The following is a 16,417-nucleotide window of genomic DNA, read 5'->3' as shown; positions in this document are numbered from 1 at the left end:
GCGATCATTCTAATAATTATCCAACTTCAGGGAGAACATCAAAAACTTAAATATCTGAATACTACCTTCCACTTAATATTTCCACATTAAATATTCCAATGTTTACCTCTACTTCAAAAATTTTGCTTAGATTTAAAAACAAAAACTGATAAAAAACAGATTTAATTATGGCTTTTTATATTTACAGTCCTTTGTACCACTACCTATAACTTGAATATTCTTACCTGTGTTTAAAAAGGGTGAATCTTATCACTGGCTACATTTAAAAACATTTCTGCTTACAATTATATACCACAGATTATCATGACATTGTTGGAATAATTTTAAATTTTAAACAAAGCTAGAATTATTTATTAAAAGTCAGAGTAAACTTCACTCTTTATTAAATATGTGCAAATCATACACTTCAGGCTAATTATTTGAGACTCAATTCCTTCAATAATCCCTATGCTCTCATTTGGTACTAATGTTCTCTAAATCTGTGTTTTTGCCCTGGTAACACAGTTCAATTTCTTTCATTTTGATAGACACACTTAACCAGAATAAGAGTGCATGGATCAGAAAACACATGGTACACTTGAACCAAGATGGCTATTCACTAGCTATGTGATCTTGCATAACATTTTAGGTAGCCTGTATGATCTTGTATTTCAACACATACAAAAACAGAGTTAAGGAATGTCAAGATCAAATGAGAAAACAAATCTAAATGGTCTCTCAGGGCATCAGGCACAGAGCAGGCACTAAAAAATTGGTACTGATTATATTAGGATATATGGGTCAATGCTAAGGGGAAAGGTTTGGCAGAGAGTAGTGAAAACTGTAGACATAGATGAGATCATCCAGGGAAAATATGTAGTGTGATGAAAATGGCTATGAGTGAAACTCTGAGAAATAATAAATATTTAAAGAGCAGGTATAGCAAGAAGAAATCAGACAAAAGAGCAGAAATAAATGTGAAAGAGAACCGAGAAGACCTTTTACAGGTGCCTGAGATATAAATTTTAAATAAAAGCCTTGACTAAATTTAGCTACAGGAGGCAATTTGTTATCTATGTTAGTAGATGATATAAAGAAAAGTCAGAATTCTACGTATTGAAGGGTGACTGGAAGTGAGAAAGAATGGAGAGGCAGTGACCATTTCTTAAATACATGCAGGTTGACTCTTCTGTTCCTTAACTGTTTAAGGCAATTAGGGCATGGTGGTTATGATGAAGATAGCAGTGATAGCAAGAAACAACAGTACTCACAGTTGTGAGTATGGGAAAGAGTTTATTCTTGTATTATTTTCCATACAAACAACCGCAAACCTGCTTTTGCTCCCCCCTGTATATTTCATATATATATTGTGAACTCATTATAACTCACTTAAGTAAGATTGTATCTTAGTTCATTGTGTATGAGCGACAATAGTCATGTTTAACTTTAGTCTCAATAATCTCCTTGTTTTCATTTGGGTCTTACTCAAAGTTTATGTCTCAAGCTATAAAATAAAATTATACAAGTATGAAGAACTTAAGATGCAGGAAATGCAATGGAGCTTTCCTAACCTGAATTACAGAAAAATGAGACTATAAGGTGAAAAACAGAGAGGTATACAAGTATGACTTATAAAACCAAATTAAATAACCACTTACATACTTAAATGTATCACATTTGATTCTATAGTTAGTAAGCATTATATAAATTTATATTTAAATTCACCTTTTTGTTGATATTTTGCACCATCCGTGGGCTACCAAAATACAGAACCCCATGCTAGGAACATATAATACTCGCTCAGCAACAACAAATCCAACTGGAAAAAAAAGGTTCGATGCAGGAATAAATGGTAACGCCATTAAACAAAGTGCCTATAAAGAAAAAAAAGATATTTCATTAAATTAAAAAATGTAAGAACACTCAAGAGTCAAATTCAAATATTTTGTCATATAATTTGGAAATGTTAACATTATAACTTAATATTATAAATAATATTATTTAAACATGAAGGTAACTTAGGGATAATAACAAACAAAAATGCATGTCAACAACGTGAGAGATGAAGTTTTCCTGAATGTTAGAACTTATAATTAAGGTTCATCCAATTAAGTAAAAGTCTTTTTAAAAAATATATCTAAACTAAGACATTGATAATTTTTATACATGTAACTAGTGTTGATATGATAATCTGACAAAGATGTTAATAGGTTTTAACAAAACAAAACTGAAAAGGTTGATAAAATAGCTAAATGTGCCAGTTTTTGTTACTATTTTAAATAACCATATCATATTGGAAATTGACAAGGTGTGTTTCAGACAGGACAATAGATTGCCACTTCTATACCTCAGTGTTACTTTGCATAATATTCTGATGAGTCACATACATTTAACAGAGGCTTAGTATATGTTTAAGAATAAAATTGCTTCTATTTATATCAATAATCTTTTAGCCTATTACTCTGACTTCTAAGAAATTCTAACAAGAATTTCTAAAATTCTAACTGAAATAAAACATCTCAAAAATGCAGTGTTTTGTTCATTTTGAAAATGGGGTGGTATATAGTTTCCAGGTTATAAAGCCATTACAAAAAGTATGACACAAATGACTGGCACACAAATAACTTGAAGAAGAAAACAAGTAGGCTGTCATTAGAACATCTGTTTCTATAGACATGTGTTTCCACACTTTGTTACTTTGATTTGTTTTATAGTACCTAACAGAGTAAAAGTTGTTCCTTCAGCTTCATAAGTCTGAGAGTCAAGAATGTCTGTTCTTTATTACTAAAATGTAAATGAAGACAACTATATATATTAAAAGGAATAGTTTCTCCATGAATCACAAATCAGTAAGCTCTAATGAGGTAATACTGAGTCTGAAGAAAAGCACTACTATTATATTGTATTGTTCAGCATCATACCCATTTATGCATCTAAAATAGTTTAGTTTTCTTTTTAATCAAAAAGGTAAAACATTAGAAGTGCATAATTCACTTTATATTTCCCAGAAGTGCTTGAGAAAAATAATCACCTGGCTGTGGGACAGAGATGTTCCTAAATATGCAGTCCTTTTTTCTAAAAAAAAAAATATTCCCTATTAATTCGTGGCTGCCTGAAAGCAATTTCATTGGAAAGAACTGTAAGTATAAAATTGATCCAAAGATGCATCATGGACTGATACATTAGCTACACAAAAAAGAAAAGTAATCTCTCCAATCTATTGGTTCTTAGATAAGGAATGGCTCTACTTATATTAACTTAGAAGGTATGGTATGCTCTCTACTAATGTATGCCAATCTAGTTCACTCTACCTAACAGTTTCCTTCCTCTACCAGTGATGCAAACTCTCTTTGAAAGGAAGCACGATAGTGGAAAGAACAAAGTTTGGAGATGAATTTGTTTCACTTCTTACAACCTATGTAACATAGGTAAACTAATCAATCCCATTTGCGACTTTCTATAAATAAAATTAATTACTTACATGACATTGTTGAGATACTGTGTCATTTTATTTAATAAATGCTTAACTTGATATCTGGTATTTGGTAGGTACTACTTTGATACACTCATCCCTTCTAGAGATCTTCAGAAAATATCATCATAAAATATAGCATGTTAAAGACTTTATTCAAAGCAGTTTACCTAAGGTCCCAACCGTTCCTCTTTCGTACACATAAAATGTCTCTAAATGCACATTTATTTCATTGACACTATCCTCTGATTCTGTTTTCTTTTTTTTTAAAGGTTTTATTTATTTCCTTTTGGAGACAGGGGAAGGGAGGGAGCAGGAGAGGGAGAGAAACATCGACTGGTTGCCTCCAGGACTTGGCCTGCAACCCAGGCATGTGCTGGGACCAGGAACTGAAACAGCAACTTTTTGGTCTATTGGACGATACCCAACTCACTGAGCCACACCAGTCAGGGCACAACCTCTATTTTCTATTCAGCTCACATTATACATTATTCTTTTATTTGTAGAAGTTTTAAATTCACTTATCCCTCTTTTTATTTTTCTTTTTAGATGAACTTCAGCTGTAGATAGTATCTACCAAATATCTACTTTGCTTGCATTTATCTGAGCAACAAACACTACTAGAGGCACTTCCCAAGAGAATAGATGAATATCACAAATTCATGATCCAGTTACTTCAAACTGATCCTTAAGACTGCTCAGGATTCCTAGGTTTCTTTGGCAGGTTCACTCCAACTTTCCTGGATGACCTTGAATTTTGAGTACTTTATTTAAACTTTTGACTCATGTCACTTCCAAACTTAGAAAACTAAAGCCATAAAAAGTTCCTTTAATTCCCCCTTACTAAACATATCAACATTCACATTTATGCTCATTTCCATCCTTTCTGTAACAAAAGGTGTCTCCATTAATCTATCTCAGGCCAAACTTGAGGTCTATATCCTCCTGCTCCTCACAAATCTCACTATAATTATCGCTTCTTTCATTTACTCGGCAACTTTCTAATGAACTGCAATCTATAATTAAACATGCTCTTGCCTCTCTAACCTTAAAAATATTCTTTTAACAATGTATCTTTAAGCTACTTTAACCAATCATTAGGCCCTTTGGGTGAAAAACAAGTTTCCACACTGTCAAGAAAAGCCTTTTGAAGCAATTAGCTGATTTTAACTACATTTAATCAACATTTCAACTCAATGAACATGTTTTTGTAGGCCAACCCCCTCATTGCCTTGCTGCTAAAAGTCAGCCAACTGAGTCTTCCAATGAAGCTGATTCTAAGTGCCAATCAACGGCCTACCTCCAATATCAACCCACTCCCACCTCTGAAGGTCCACCAGTTCTAGGTCTCTGTCTGTTCTCCCAAGCCCTACCTACGTAAGATCAGCAGTTTGTTATGCTGGCGGTCACTGCCTGACCAGTGAGCGGTCTTTTCTTACTAAGTCAGGTAATAATTTCAAGCTTGTCTTATCCTCTGAAATATTCAAAGTTAACCCAGTAGGCTATCGACACTACCTATCTTCACTCCCTCAGCTCCTGATCAAATCACTTGACAGAAATAAATTCACTAAAGTAACTATTATACCTAAAGGAGGTCAAATCCAACTTTCCTACTTAATAGCACCTTGTTAGTGTTAACCATTCTGTCTTTTGAACACTTTCCTATTCCTCTGTCCATTTGCTCTAACTCCTATTTAGGTTCATTCTCCTCTACATATCTAAATAATGGGAGTTCTTCAAGATCTAGTTGTAGGCTTCTTCTCTTTCACTCTATGCAGACCCTTCAACTATTTTCTGAGAGACAAAAGATCAAATAGTCTAAGGCATTCATTGTATGTATGAATGAACTTTTATGCATCTAGATTTGTACGAGCTAGTGTTCATCTTTGAGAAACGTGACAAAAACCCAGTTGAAAAGCCTGCTCTGTCTCGTCTTCACAGGTCTTCTTATCCACACTTTGGTTTCAATTACTATCTCTACACCAACCAATCAAATTTTTATCTGTAGCTAGGGCTTCTCTGAACTCCAGGGACAAAAGGATATTCAAAATTTTCACCACACCAGTATATTACAAAGATACGTCAATTCATTAGGTCCAAAAATTAACAGTAAATTTAATCTTTCCTCTAAACCCTATATTCTTTCAGTCTTCTCTTTATTTCAAATTTCTCTAGAATGAAATTTCCCTGGAAATGAGGACCCTTTACTTCTTTTTATTACCGTATACTTAGTGCATAAATGCTGACTGGTAACAGGCTGCAATAAAAAAAGTTATTTAATAAACTACTGGCTAACAATGGAAAAATATATTTGGAAATTATTAAAAATACTTCCTGGCATAGAGTAATTGGTTCAAGAAAATGTTAAAGATTGTTGTTGCCTTCAATAATTTAAAGGAAGGGCATTAGAACTATTATGAGTAAGAACTGAAGGAGGGCAGAGTAAGAAATCTATACAGAGACCTCAGAAAAACAACATGATTTTCAGAGTTCTTGGAATAGAATAAGGAGTATCTTAGGAAGTAATTAAAATCTTGCTAATGAAAATGAAAGACCTATATATTTCTAGTTGTATATCTCTGATGACACTCTTCTCTGTTCCCCCAAGAAGTATATAATATGGTCCATTTCTTCAAAAAGTGTATAATCAAGTTGGGTAAAAGGTAAAAAAAAAAAAATAAGAAAATGATGCCAAAAGAGATACCTAGTGATTTCAGAGTTTCTACCAAATTAAAAAATTTCAAAATCAGTTTTTACTTTACATGCTGAATATACATCAGATTATGCATGCATTTCAAATTCTGATACAGAATTTTAGGATAACCTCAAATAAGTGCATAAATTAGAGTGATGTTGAAAAAAATATTCTGCCTCTAAAAAGATGTTTTTAATGAATTAAAAGCAGTCTCTTAATGAATCAATGGAATGTGATAACATCTGAGAAACAAAGAAAGTTTCTTACCATTAAAACAGTTTTGGAGGAATTGCCAGGGTATTTGAGACCAAATACTCCCAAAGCCCCCAAAAAACAAAAGAAAGTAAATGTGGCAACATTTCGAATATCTAGAAATGACTCTATAAGTGGTATTGTTCCCATGGTCCAATCACAGCAGAGCTCTGAAGGATTTAACAGAAGCCAGGCATTCACAGGAAGGAGGTAGTTAAAAGTCAGCTGTCTTGTTGGAGTTGGGCTTACGGCAGCTGGGTTATCAAACCTGTGTAAGGAATGAAAAAAAAATTACTCAAACTAAAACACACTCTTAACATAAACTTATCTAACTAAAATACTGAATGATATAATAATAAAAGCAATATTTTATATTTTTCTTGTTAAACAGAAGACATAAATATTTTTCATCAACACCTCAGATTCCTGCCAGAGTTTAAAGAGTCTAATCTGTAGGAAATGTCTAGTTGAGAAAAGTAGTAGTTATGAAAAGCTGATTGAATGGCAAGCAAGTTATCTATTTCTAGCTTTTTATAATAATCCAGAAATGCCTACTACAATGTTATGACACTCTGCTGAAGTGCTTTCATTAAATTATGACCTTCTGATTAAAAGTAGTAAGAAAAGTTGGGTAAGAATCAGTGTTGTATGTGATGTATGAATCCTAAGAACATTAACCAATGTTTTCTAAATGAGAAGTTTCTTTCAGCACTAAATGCCAATTAAAAATTATGCTTCCTAGAAAAAAATTACTATGTGTTTCTCTTGTCATAGAGAAAGCTGTATCATTTGAGTTTTTCCTCTTTGTATAGACTTCTAGGAAGCTAAAAACCAAATTTCCAGCATAGAATACTAACTGTATAGACCTATATAACATGTTATATAAGGGAGAACCCCCGAAAAATGGAATTAAAAAAAATTGTGTATTTATTTTTACATGTTTAAACTTCAATCACCTTCAAAGTACTCTCTATTTGATGCGATACAACTTATAGAAACATTTTTTCCACTGCTCAAAACAGTTTTTGAACTTGCCTATTTTGATGCCTTTTAGTGTTTGTGTCTTTTTTTTTGTTTGTTTCACCTCTTCTACATGGGCAAAATGATCCACTTTGAGGATTTTTTTATCCAGGTGAGATCAGGTGAATGGGGGGGCATGGGTATCATGACTTTTTTCAGTCAAAAACTGCTGAACACTCAGCTCAGTGTGGGCAGGTGAACTTGTCAATCACCCATCATGAAAGGGGCAAACACGTTGAAAGAGTCTTCAAAAAATTCACTGAAGCTGACACAGCCTCTCACAATAATGCCAGTTAGTGCACTGCCATAGCTGGGTTCTTAGTACACTCACCTAGCTGGCGAAGCCTGTGTTATAAGGAACCCACCCTCCAAAAAATGATTCTGGGTTTTTTTGTACCCCCTCCCTAAGTTTCTACTTTTTTCTTCTAGTATATAACAATATAAGCTTATATCTTAGTTTACACTTTCCAAGGCCATGATGTATTTAATGTACATTTTATTACTTTAGTCCATTTCCTAAAAACTAAGTCAAATCATTGCTTTAAAGTACATTTCAAAATAATAACTTCACTTTTTCTTTATGTTCTGTTCTAAATTTAAACATTCATCCAAAGTGGTAGGAGGGGCAGAGTTGGGCAGCCAGGTGGAGAGGACCCACAGCAAGGTGGTGGCTGGTGGACCTGGTGAGGTGGCTGATTGTGGACCAGGCAGTCCCACATTCACGTACAGATAAACCAGGAGGAACAACTGGGGAGTGAGATGGACAGCACAACCCAGAGTTCCAGCGCAGGGAAATAAAATCTCAAACCTGTGGGGATTGAAGCAGTGGGAGAAACTCCCAGCTTCATAGGAGAAGTCAATGGAGAGACCCACAGGGTCCTAGAACATACACAAGGCCACCCATGGAGAGGTCTGCACCAGAAGGGCCCAATTTGATTGTGGGAAGCGGACGAAATGACTGAAAACTTGTAGGGAGTAGAGGAAGCAGCACTGTACCCTCTCAGACCCCTCCCTGACACACAGTGTCACAACGTAGCGAATCTGGTTGCCCTACCCTGGTGAATACCTAAGGTCCTGCCCCTTACTACTAACAGGTGCACTGAGACAAAAAAAATGGCCCAAATGAAAGAACAGATCAAAGCTCCAGAAAAAAATACAACTAAGTGACAAAGAGAGAGCCAAGCTATCAGACACACAGTTCAAAACACTGGTGATCAGGGTGCTCATAGAATTGTTTGAATATGGTTGCAAATTAGATGAAAAATGAAGGCTACACTAAGTGAAATAAAGGAAAATGTACAGGGAACCAATAGGGATGGGAAGGAAACTGGGACTCAAATCAATGGAGTGGACCAGAAGGAAGAAAGAAACATTCAACCAGAACAGAACAAAGAAGAATTCAAAAAAAATGAGGAGAGGCTTAGAAACTTCCAGGACATCTTTAAATGTTCCAACATCTGAATCATAGGGGTACCAGAAGGGGAAGAGGAAGAGCAAAAAATTGAAAACGTATTTGAACAAATAGTAAAGGAGAACTTCCCCAATCTGGCAAAGGAAATAGAGTTCCAGGAAGTCCAGGAAGCTCAGAGAGTCCCAAAGAAGTTGGACCCAAGGAGGAACACACAAAGGCACATCATAATTACATTAGCCAAGATTAAAATGAAGGAGAGAATCCTAGAAGCAGCAAGAGATAAGGGGACGGTTACCTACAAAGGAGTTCCTATCAGACTATCAGCTGATTTTTCAAAAGAGACCTTACAGGAAAGAAGGGGCTGGAAAGAAGTATTCCAAGTCACGAAAGGCAGGGACCTACATCCAAGAAGACTCTATCCAGCAAAGCTATCACTTAGAATGGAAGGGCAGATAAAGTGCTTCACAGATAAGATCAAGTTAAAAGAGTTCATTATCACTAAGCCCTTATAATGTGAAATGTTAAAGGGACTTATCTAAGAAAAAGAGGATAAAAAATATGAACAGTAAAATGACAGCAAACTCAGAGTTATTAACAACCACACCTAAAACAAAAAACAAAAACAAACTAAGCAAACAACTAGAACAGGAACAGAATCACAGAAATGGAGATCACATGGAGGGTTATCAGCGGGGGAGTGGGTGGGGAGAGAAAGGGGGAAAAGGTACAGAGAATAAGTAGCACAAATTGTAGGTAGAAGACAGAGGGAGGTTAAGAATAGTATAGGAAATGTATAAGTCAAAGAACTTACATGTATAACCCATGGACATGAACTAAAGGGGGGAATGCGGGTGGGAGGGAATACACAAGGTGGAGGGGAATATAGGGAGTGAAATTGGACAACTGTAATAGCATAATCAATAAAATATATTTTTTAAAAGGTACATAATATGACCAAACAAAAAATAAAGACCCAATTCTATGAACTTTACAAAAAAAATGCCTGGAATATAAAAATATAGACAGATAAAATGTAACAGGATGGAAAAAGAAAAACTACGTAACATCAACTACATTAATATGTTTTAAGAGCCTAAATTAGTATAAGGCAATGCAAATTTCAGGATAAAGACTATTATTTGGGATATAGAAGTTCATTTAATAATGATATAGAGATCAATTCACCAGGAGGAAATTACAAACCAAAATCTTCATGCACGTATTAATAGAGCTTTTTAACACAAAAGCAAAAAAAAAGAAAAGAAAAGAAAACTAATTCTACTTAAAGGAAAAAGAGAATTCTACAATTATAGTCTGAGATTTCAACATCCTTTTCTCAATAATTAATGAAATAAGTAGAAGAAAAATCACTAAGCATATAGAAGACTTAATACTTAACCAATTTGAGGGTCCTAATATCTTGACTGGTTTAATGAGTACATACATATCTCAAAATTGATTAATTTGTATATTTTAAGCATATGCACGCTCTTAAAAATATTAGTTATAACTCAATCAAGCTGTTAAAAAACCTCAATGTAAACTAAAGACGATTTCTATAACATTTACAGTCATTTAAAATCCAAAGTTAATTTTAAAAAGATGGAAAAAAACAAAACAGAAATTCATACCTGGTGAATACTGGAAGTTGGGACTGAATAACCTGGACTCTAATCACAACAAGTAACAGTGTACTGAACATCAAAACAATGAGTTTTATTAATGTCTGCAGCATAGAAAACGGAATACTACCCTTCCCACAGAGAAAGTGTCCAACAGTAGTACACAACGATGGCAAAGTATACTGGAAAAGAAAAAAAGTTTTAAATACATAACTATATACTGTAATGTTTTCAACAATGTAGTACTTTTTAAATACAAGATTTGATAGAAACTGACTGTAACTATAAAATCAATATAAAACAATTTGTGGAACTGATAATGAATAAAACTGAACCCAGTAACCTTAACCAATAATTAATTATCTTGTAAAATATTCCAACTTTCCTAACAATTTAAGTTTCAATAATTCCATTAATAAAACTTAAAAAGTAGCTTTTAAAAAGTTGAAGGGGTTCTAAAATGTTAAGTAATTTTCACTGAGTATGAGATAAAATATGATTGTTTCTTGTAAAATTTTGGTATTATTATTGGCAATCAGACTGACTTATATAATGAAAATACATTTTGAAAATAAGTTTATTATAATCAGACTCAAACAAATAATGATAAATGATAACATAAAAAATTTAAATTTCTTCTCACCTTCTGGGCAATAAATACTTCGTACACACAGCAAATTCCCACAACTGTTATTCCTTGTTCTTTACACAATGTTGCAACAGCCACTAAGAGCACTGTCAATGCAATTGCCGTCCACACTACAATTTAAGAACAAAAAAGATAAAACTACACAAAATAATTTTTTAACACCACAAAAGGATATTTTAAGTTAGACATTACTAACAATCTTTACTTGTGATTCTGTAATACACTCACATTCATGCTATTTCCCAATGACTTGTGCTCTATATATTTTAAAATGTATTTAAATAGCCCTGGCTGGTGAGGCTCAGTGGGCTGAGCGCCAGCCTGTGAACCAAAGGGTCACCAGTTGGATTCTGTCAGGGCACAAGTCTGGGTTGTGGGCCAGGCCCCCAGTAGAGGGTGCCCAAGAGGTAACCACACATTGATGTTGCTCTCCCTCTCTTTCTTCCTTCCTTCTCTCTCTCTAAAAATAAATAAATATTAGAAAAAACCAAAAGACCTATAAAATGTATTTAAATATCTTAAGTAATTTATGCGTTCATATTCAAAACAAAACATTAAGAGGTATAAAATAAACTAAAAAATTTTTGTGCAAGATTATCTACCCAAATACTAACTTTTAAAACAAATGTAGGGTGGCCAATTGCAAGAGAAACTTAAACTTACAAGCTGGAGTGTCATAAGTAATAAGCCATCAATTTGAAATAAATACAAATACCTAAAATTAACACATAGATATCAATACACCTAATTTATTAAAAACATGAAACTGAAAACTACTAGGAAAAGTAAAGTACCCTTCTTACTAAAAGAAAGACTAAAAACTGAATCAGGTTAATAAGCATGTAAATCAATACTATTCTTTTAAAAATTCACAACATAATATTCATAAGTTCTATTTAAATGAAAAACCTACTTCATCAACTTGAACTAAATGGCTACTACTTAGTAGTAACTAATAAAAGAACAATGACTTGTGAGTGTAATTCTGGACTTACTCCTAACCCGCCTTGTGACTTTGGGCAACTGTTCTGAGCTTCAGTTTTCTTATCGGATACTGTGACCTCTATTTGTTTTCCAGTTTAAAAAAAAATGCTAGTATGATTTAAAAGGTGCAAACTGACCAGAGTAGGCCACATGGTAGGGACTCAACAAATAGCTGAACTATGATCAAAACATAATAAAAGCTATATTCTAATAGGCTTTTAATTTTGACTAATAATATAATCCACAGCTTTCAGCGGTGTTATTTATTTACAGAAAGACAATTGAAATACTGGTAGTTGTATCATTTACACGTAATAGCAGATAGAACTAAGAATGAACTTAGTTCTATCTGCTATTATTCTAATGAACTAAGAATAATATACAACTCCTATATCCTAGGGTAATTAAGAAAAACAGATCATAGAGAATGTGCTAGTCATGATAAAACATAAACTGCATGCAAGAAATTTTAACATAACAATGCTGCATACTTTCCTATGTCCGTGCTGAAGTAGTACAACGCATAATGGCAGGCCCCAAGTGTGGCAGATGTTTGATAAGCAGGACTAAAGTAGATGAAAACTGCCTGGTCAAGTTTTACAGCTACAGAAAAAAAATGAAATGTTAAGACATTTACCTATGGAATTATTCCGTCCTTTTGATTTCGTATATGACAAAAATGCAGCCAGAAAAAAGATAGATGACAAAAGTTCTGCTCTTCCTACCACACCCGTTACCTAGAAATGGACAGGAGGGGGCATCATATTAATGAGGAGCATCCTGAAACTGTTAACTGTACAGAATAGCAACAGCACTTTAATGAGAAACTAAACTGCCATAGCTTTTCAAGGGCACGTTTCTTTCTTAGATATTCTTTGAGTGCCCTCATGTGGTGAATTTGTATATCTCCCATAAAAATAAATGTATTAGTGACTCTTTAAAGTTCTTTTATTATTAATTAATACCATTATAAAATAATTATGGACCGACAGGAAGTTACAAAAATAGTAGAGAGATCCCCTATTCCCAGCTTCCCCCAATGGTAACATCTTACATAATTATAGTATAATATATAGTATAGTTCTTAATCTAAAAAAGAAAAAGCTAAGTACTTCTTAAATATTTTCTTAAAATACTAGTATTGTTAAAACACAAAAGTATCAGAAATTCACTAAGTTTTATCTCATAATAAGCCTGTAAATTAGAGTTTAAATAATAAACTTAAGTCCTTTTAAATTCTAAAAAAATAAATATAAAACACCAAATCTCTCCCTTTAAAGTATTCTGAACTTACTGTAAAATTTAAAACAACCTATCATTTTGGTAAATGTATGGAAAAATGCTAGATACCAAAAGGTCCAAGACAGTGGGAGACACAACTCAACTTTCCTCTAATTAATACACACACACACACACACACACACACACACATTTTATACATAAGCAAATAATAAAATTGTATTCATTCATACGTTACATTACTAAATTTGAGCAAGTTTATCATGTTCTTGATAATAAATGTTTATGTTTCAAAAATATTTAAAATTTTCAAATTTTCCATAATAGAAAGTTAGATTCTGTGCACCAGGGTGTTTGGACTTATTACAGTAATTTAAAAGTCTATAATAAAGTCATGGTTAAATACTATTCTTAAATATATATACCATTGTAGTCATTGTGTAGGTTTTGTAAAAAAAAATAATGAAACAAACTTTAATTTACAGTTTCACTTACTGCTTCAGTATGTACTGGGTGTACTGCGAAGAGTAAAGAAGCAATCACACTGCTTCTGTTGTCCAGAAAAAGTTTGCAGACTTTAAGAAATAGCACACTGACCACAGCATGAAAAATCATATTTAGGAGATGATATGACATTGGTTTCAGTTCACTAAACAGATAATTTAAGCGAAATGTCAATACTGTTAAGGGGCGATAAGACTTATGGCTTCTCTCCTAAAAAGAACAAACAATCATTGATTACTAAAGTTCTTTGGTCTTTGGGGGGAGGTATATAAACTAATCATTGAATTTATTAACGAAAGTATCACATCTGGCTGAGAAATGCCCCTCAATTACCACAGAGATAAATGATAATCTGTGATTCCTATTTCCTTAATCCCCAAACAAAGCAATTTCCTCTCTGATATACAGTAGTCACAGAAGTAACAGTAGAGGAAAAACATATAAAATCCTCTTAAATACAAAGAGCTTTTAAAAAGTAGAAAAATAGTGGTACTAATCAAGTTTGAGCACAGGATTATCTCCAAAACTGCTCCCCAATCTATTATCAACACAAGCATTTATGTAACTGCTGGCTAGATTTTTAGAAGGAAATATAAGAACAGAATGCTTACCACTGCAGTTTAAAGAATAATAGCTCAAAAAGTACTTTCTATTTGTTTTATGAAAAACATGTCCATGAGGTATAAACCTGAATATATTAAACTGAAAATCCCCAAATACTACACAGAGTAATACAAGAGCAAAAACTTTCGTAGAATAAGAGAACAGACACCTTTGCTATGATAATTTCCATTAACAATAAATCAAATTTTATATGAAGTACTAATTTTTTTTATAAACTAGAAGTTACATTGAACCAGAAACAGTTTTATTCTGAGACAAAAATCAAATCAGGTTTAAGAATAAAACACACAAATGAAAAATATATAAAATACAATCTTAGTTATTTCTTATAATTTTAGAACATTTAAAAAAATGTTTATTGATTTGGGGGAGGGAGGAGAGAGACATTGATCAACTGCCACTGTACACACCCTGACCAGGGATTGAACCCACAACCTAGGTACCTGCCCTGACTGGGAATTGAACCTGCAATGATTTGGTGTATGGGATGACGCTCCAACCAAATGAGTCACCTGACCAAAGCAATTTCTTATAATTTTATATAAGGAATGCACACTCAGCTTCTGTGCTCTCCTACCACTTACCATAGTTGGGCAGACTACAGCCTGTTCATCCCTACTACAGAACAAAGGGAAGCACAAGCAACACACACTTTGAAATCAGGAACATTTTAATATGTTTGCATTAACGACATACACAGCAAGAGTGAGGTCTACCTAGAATGTTCTTTCCTGTTTGGCTAATTCCTCTACATCCTTTTTGTTTCAGCTTAGGCATACAACATTGTTTTTAAAGCACAAACCATACTGAATTGACATGATTTGTACCAGAAAGCAAAAAAGGCTCTAGAAACACTTAGTGCCTAAAATATTATTGTGGTTCTATCAGAACATATTTGCAAGTTGAAAGGATGAAGTAAGAAAGTGATAGGGTATAGGTATTTTTAATTGCAGAATAAACAATTGTTTTATTAGGTCCATTAGATGTGTATATGCCATAGGTAATAAAACCTAAATATAGATTAATTATTAATATAACTAATTATTTATATAATTTATCAATAATCCATTCAAGTAAGATTCCACTCTTGTTGATAATAATCAGTTTAGATATCAAATTTACTCTGTGAAAATAGAGTAAAACAACAAGTTCCATTAACACAAGACAATTCAGATCATTTTACATTCAGGTATACTAAACATAATTATTCATGGTATTGATTGGCAATAGAAACGTTAAGAACAAATATAATGAAAAAATAAGCTCACAGTTCCCTGTTAATATGAATCTCTACATATAGATGGCAAAACATAGTGACAGGATATCTGCAGAAGTTACCTTAACACAGTATTTCATAGGCCAAATGCCAGAAGGGTGCAGCTTGTTATAGGTCAGGGGTTCTCAACCAGGGCTGTACCAATCACCTGGGCAGCTTACACACGTCCTTCCTGCCACCGCTGCCCCCCACCCCCGGCCAAATCCCACAGTAACAAGAAAGAGAACACACAGACAAAACAATAAAAAATACTGATGTCAGCATCCCAATATGAAATAAATGTAATTAATAGGTTTGGGTAGAGCCTTGGTAATTTATTTTTTAAAAGTGCCCCAGGCAGATTCTATGTGCAAGCAGGGTTGCAAATACAAAAAAAACATCAATAAACAGAGTATTATACATCAAAAGAATGGGCTTACTAAAGGAATTATTCTAAACAATGAGAGGACCAGAGGAGTCTAAAGATTCCCTAGTGTGGTAGTATTCATATAGATCAAGGAGAATGTCCTAAGTCCAAAATGTGTCTTTAATCACAAAAGTCTGTGCCTTTGCAAGCTTCTAGGCTATCTCTACTTGATAAAATCAACTATTAGGTCCCATGAAAGTGCTAATTCCAGGCTTGTCAAGAAACCTTATGACACCCATCTACCAAGCATAATTTTTCCCTAGTAGCACATTTCCCTACTGAGA

The 16,417-nt window shown here is 33.6% G+C and overlaps 1 protein-coding gene across 2 annotated transcripts in view; it reads right to left on the bottom strand.

Annotated features, from left to right (window-relative positions):
* Positions 1-16,417, bottom strand: part of TMTC3 (transmembrane O-mannosyltransferase targeting cadherins 3) — a 69,978-nt gene that overhangs the window by 25,283 nt on the left and 28,278 nt on the right. For both annotated transcript variants that reach the window (XM_037064637.1, XM_037064638.1), the window contains exons 3-8: positions 13,819-14,037; positions 12,722-12,821; positions 11,095-11,210; positions 10,461-10,633; positions 6,414-6,666; positions 1,705-1,853 (exon numbers count right to left, since the gene is read on the bottom strand). In XM_037064637.1, the coding sequence (XP_036920532.1) occupies positions 1,705-1,853; positions 6,414-6,666; positions 10,461-10,633; positions 11,095-11,210; positions 12,722-12,821; positions 13,819-14,037 (1,010 nt within the window). The remainder of the gene's footprint in view (positions 1-1,704; positions 1,854-6,413; positions 6,667-10,460; positions 10,634-11,094; positions 11,211-12,721; positions 12,822-13,818; positions 14,038-16,417) is intronic.

The sequence above is a fragment of the Sturnira hondurensis genome, unplaced genomic scaffold (genome assembly GCF_014824575.4).
Source record: "Sturnira hondurensis isolate 20B ecotype Veracruz unplaced genomic scaffold, ASM1482457v3 Scaffold0015509, whole genome shotgun sequence".
Taxonomy (NCBI): domain Eukaryota; kingdom Metazoa; phylum Chordata; class Mammalia; order Chiroptera; family Phyllostomidae; genus Sturnira; species Sturnira hondurensis.
Note: the sequence above shows the minus strand (reverse complement) of the source record. Positions and strands in the feature narration are given on the sequence as shown.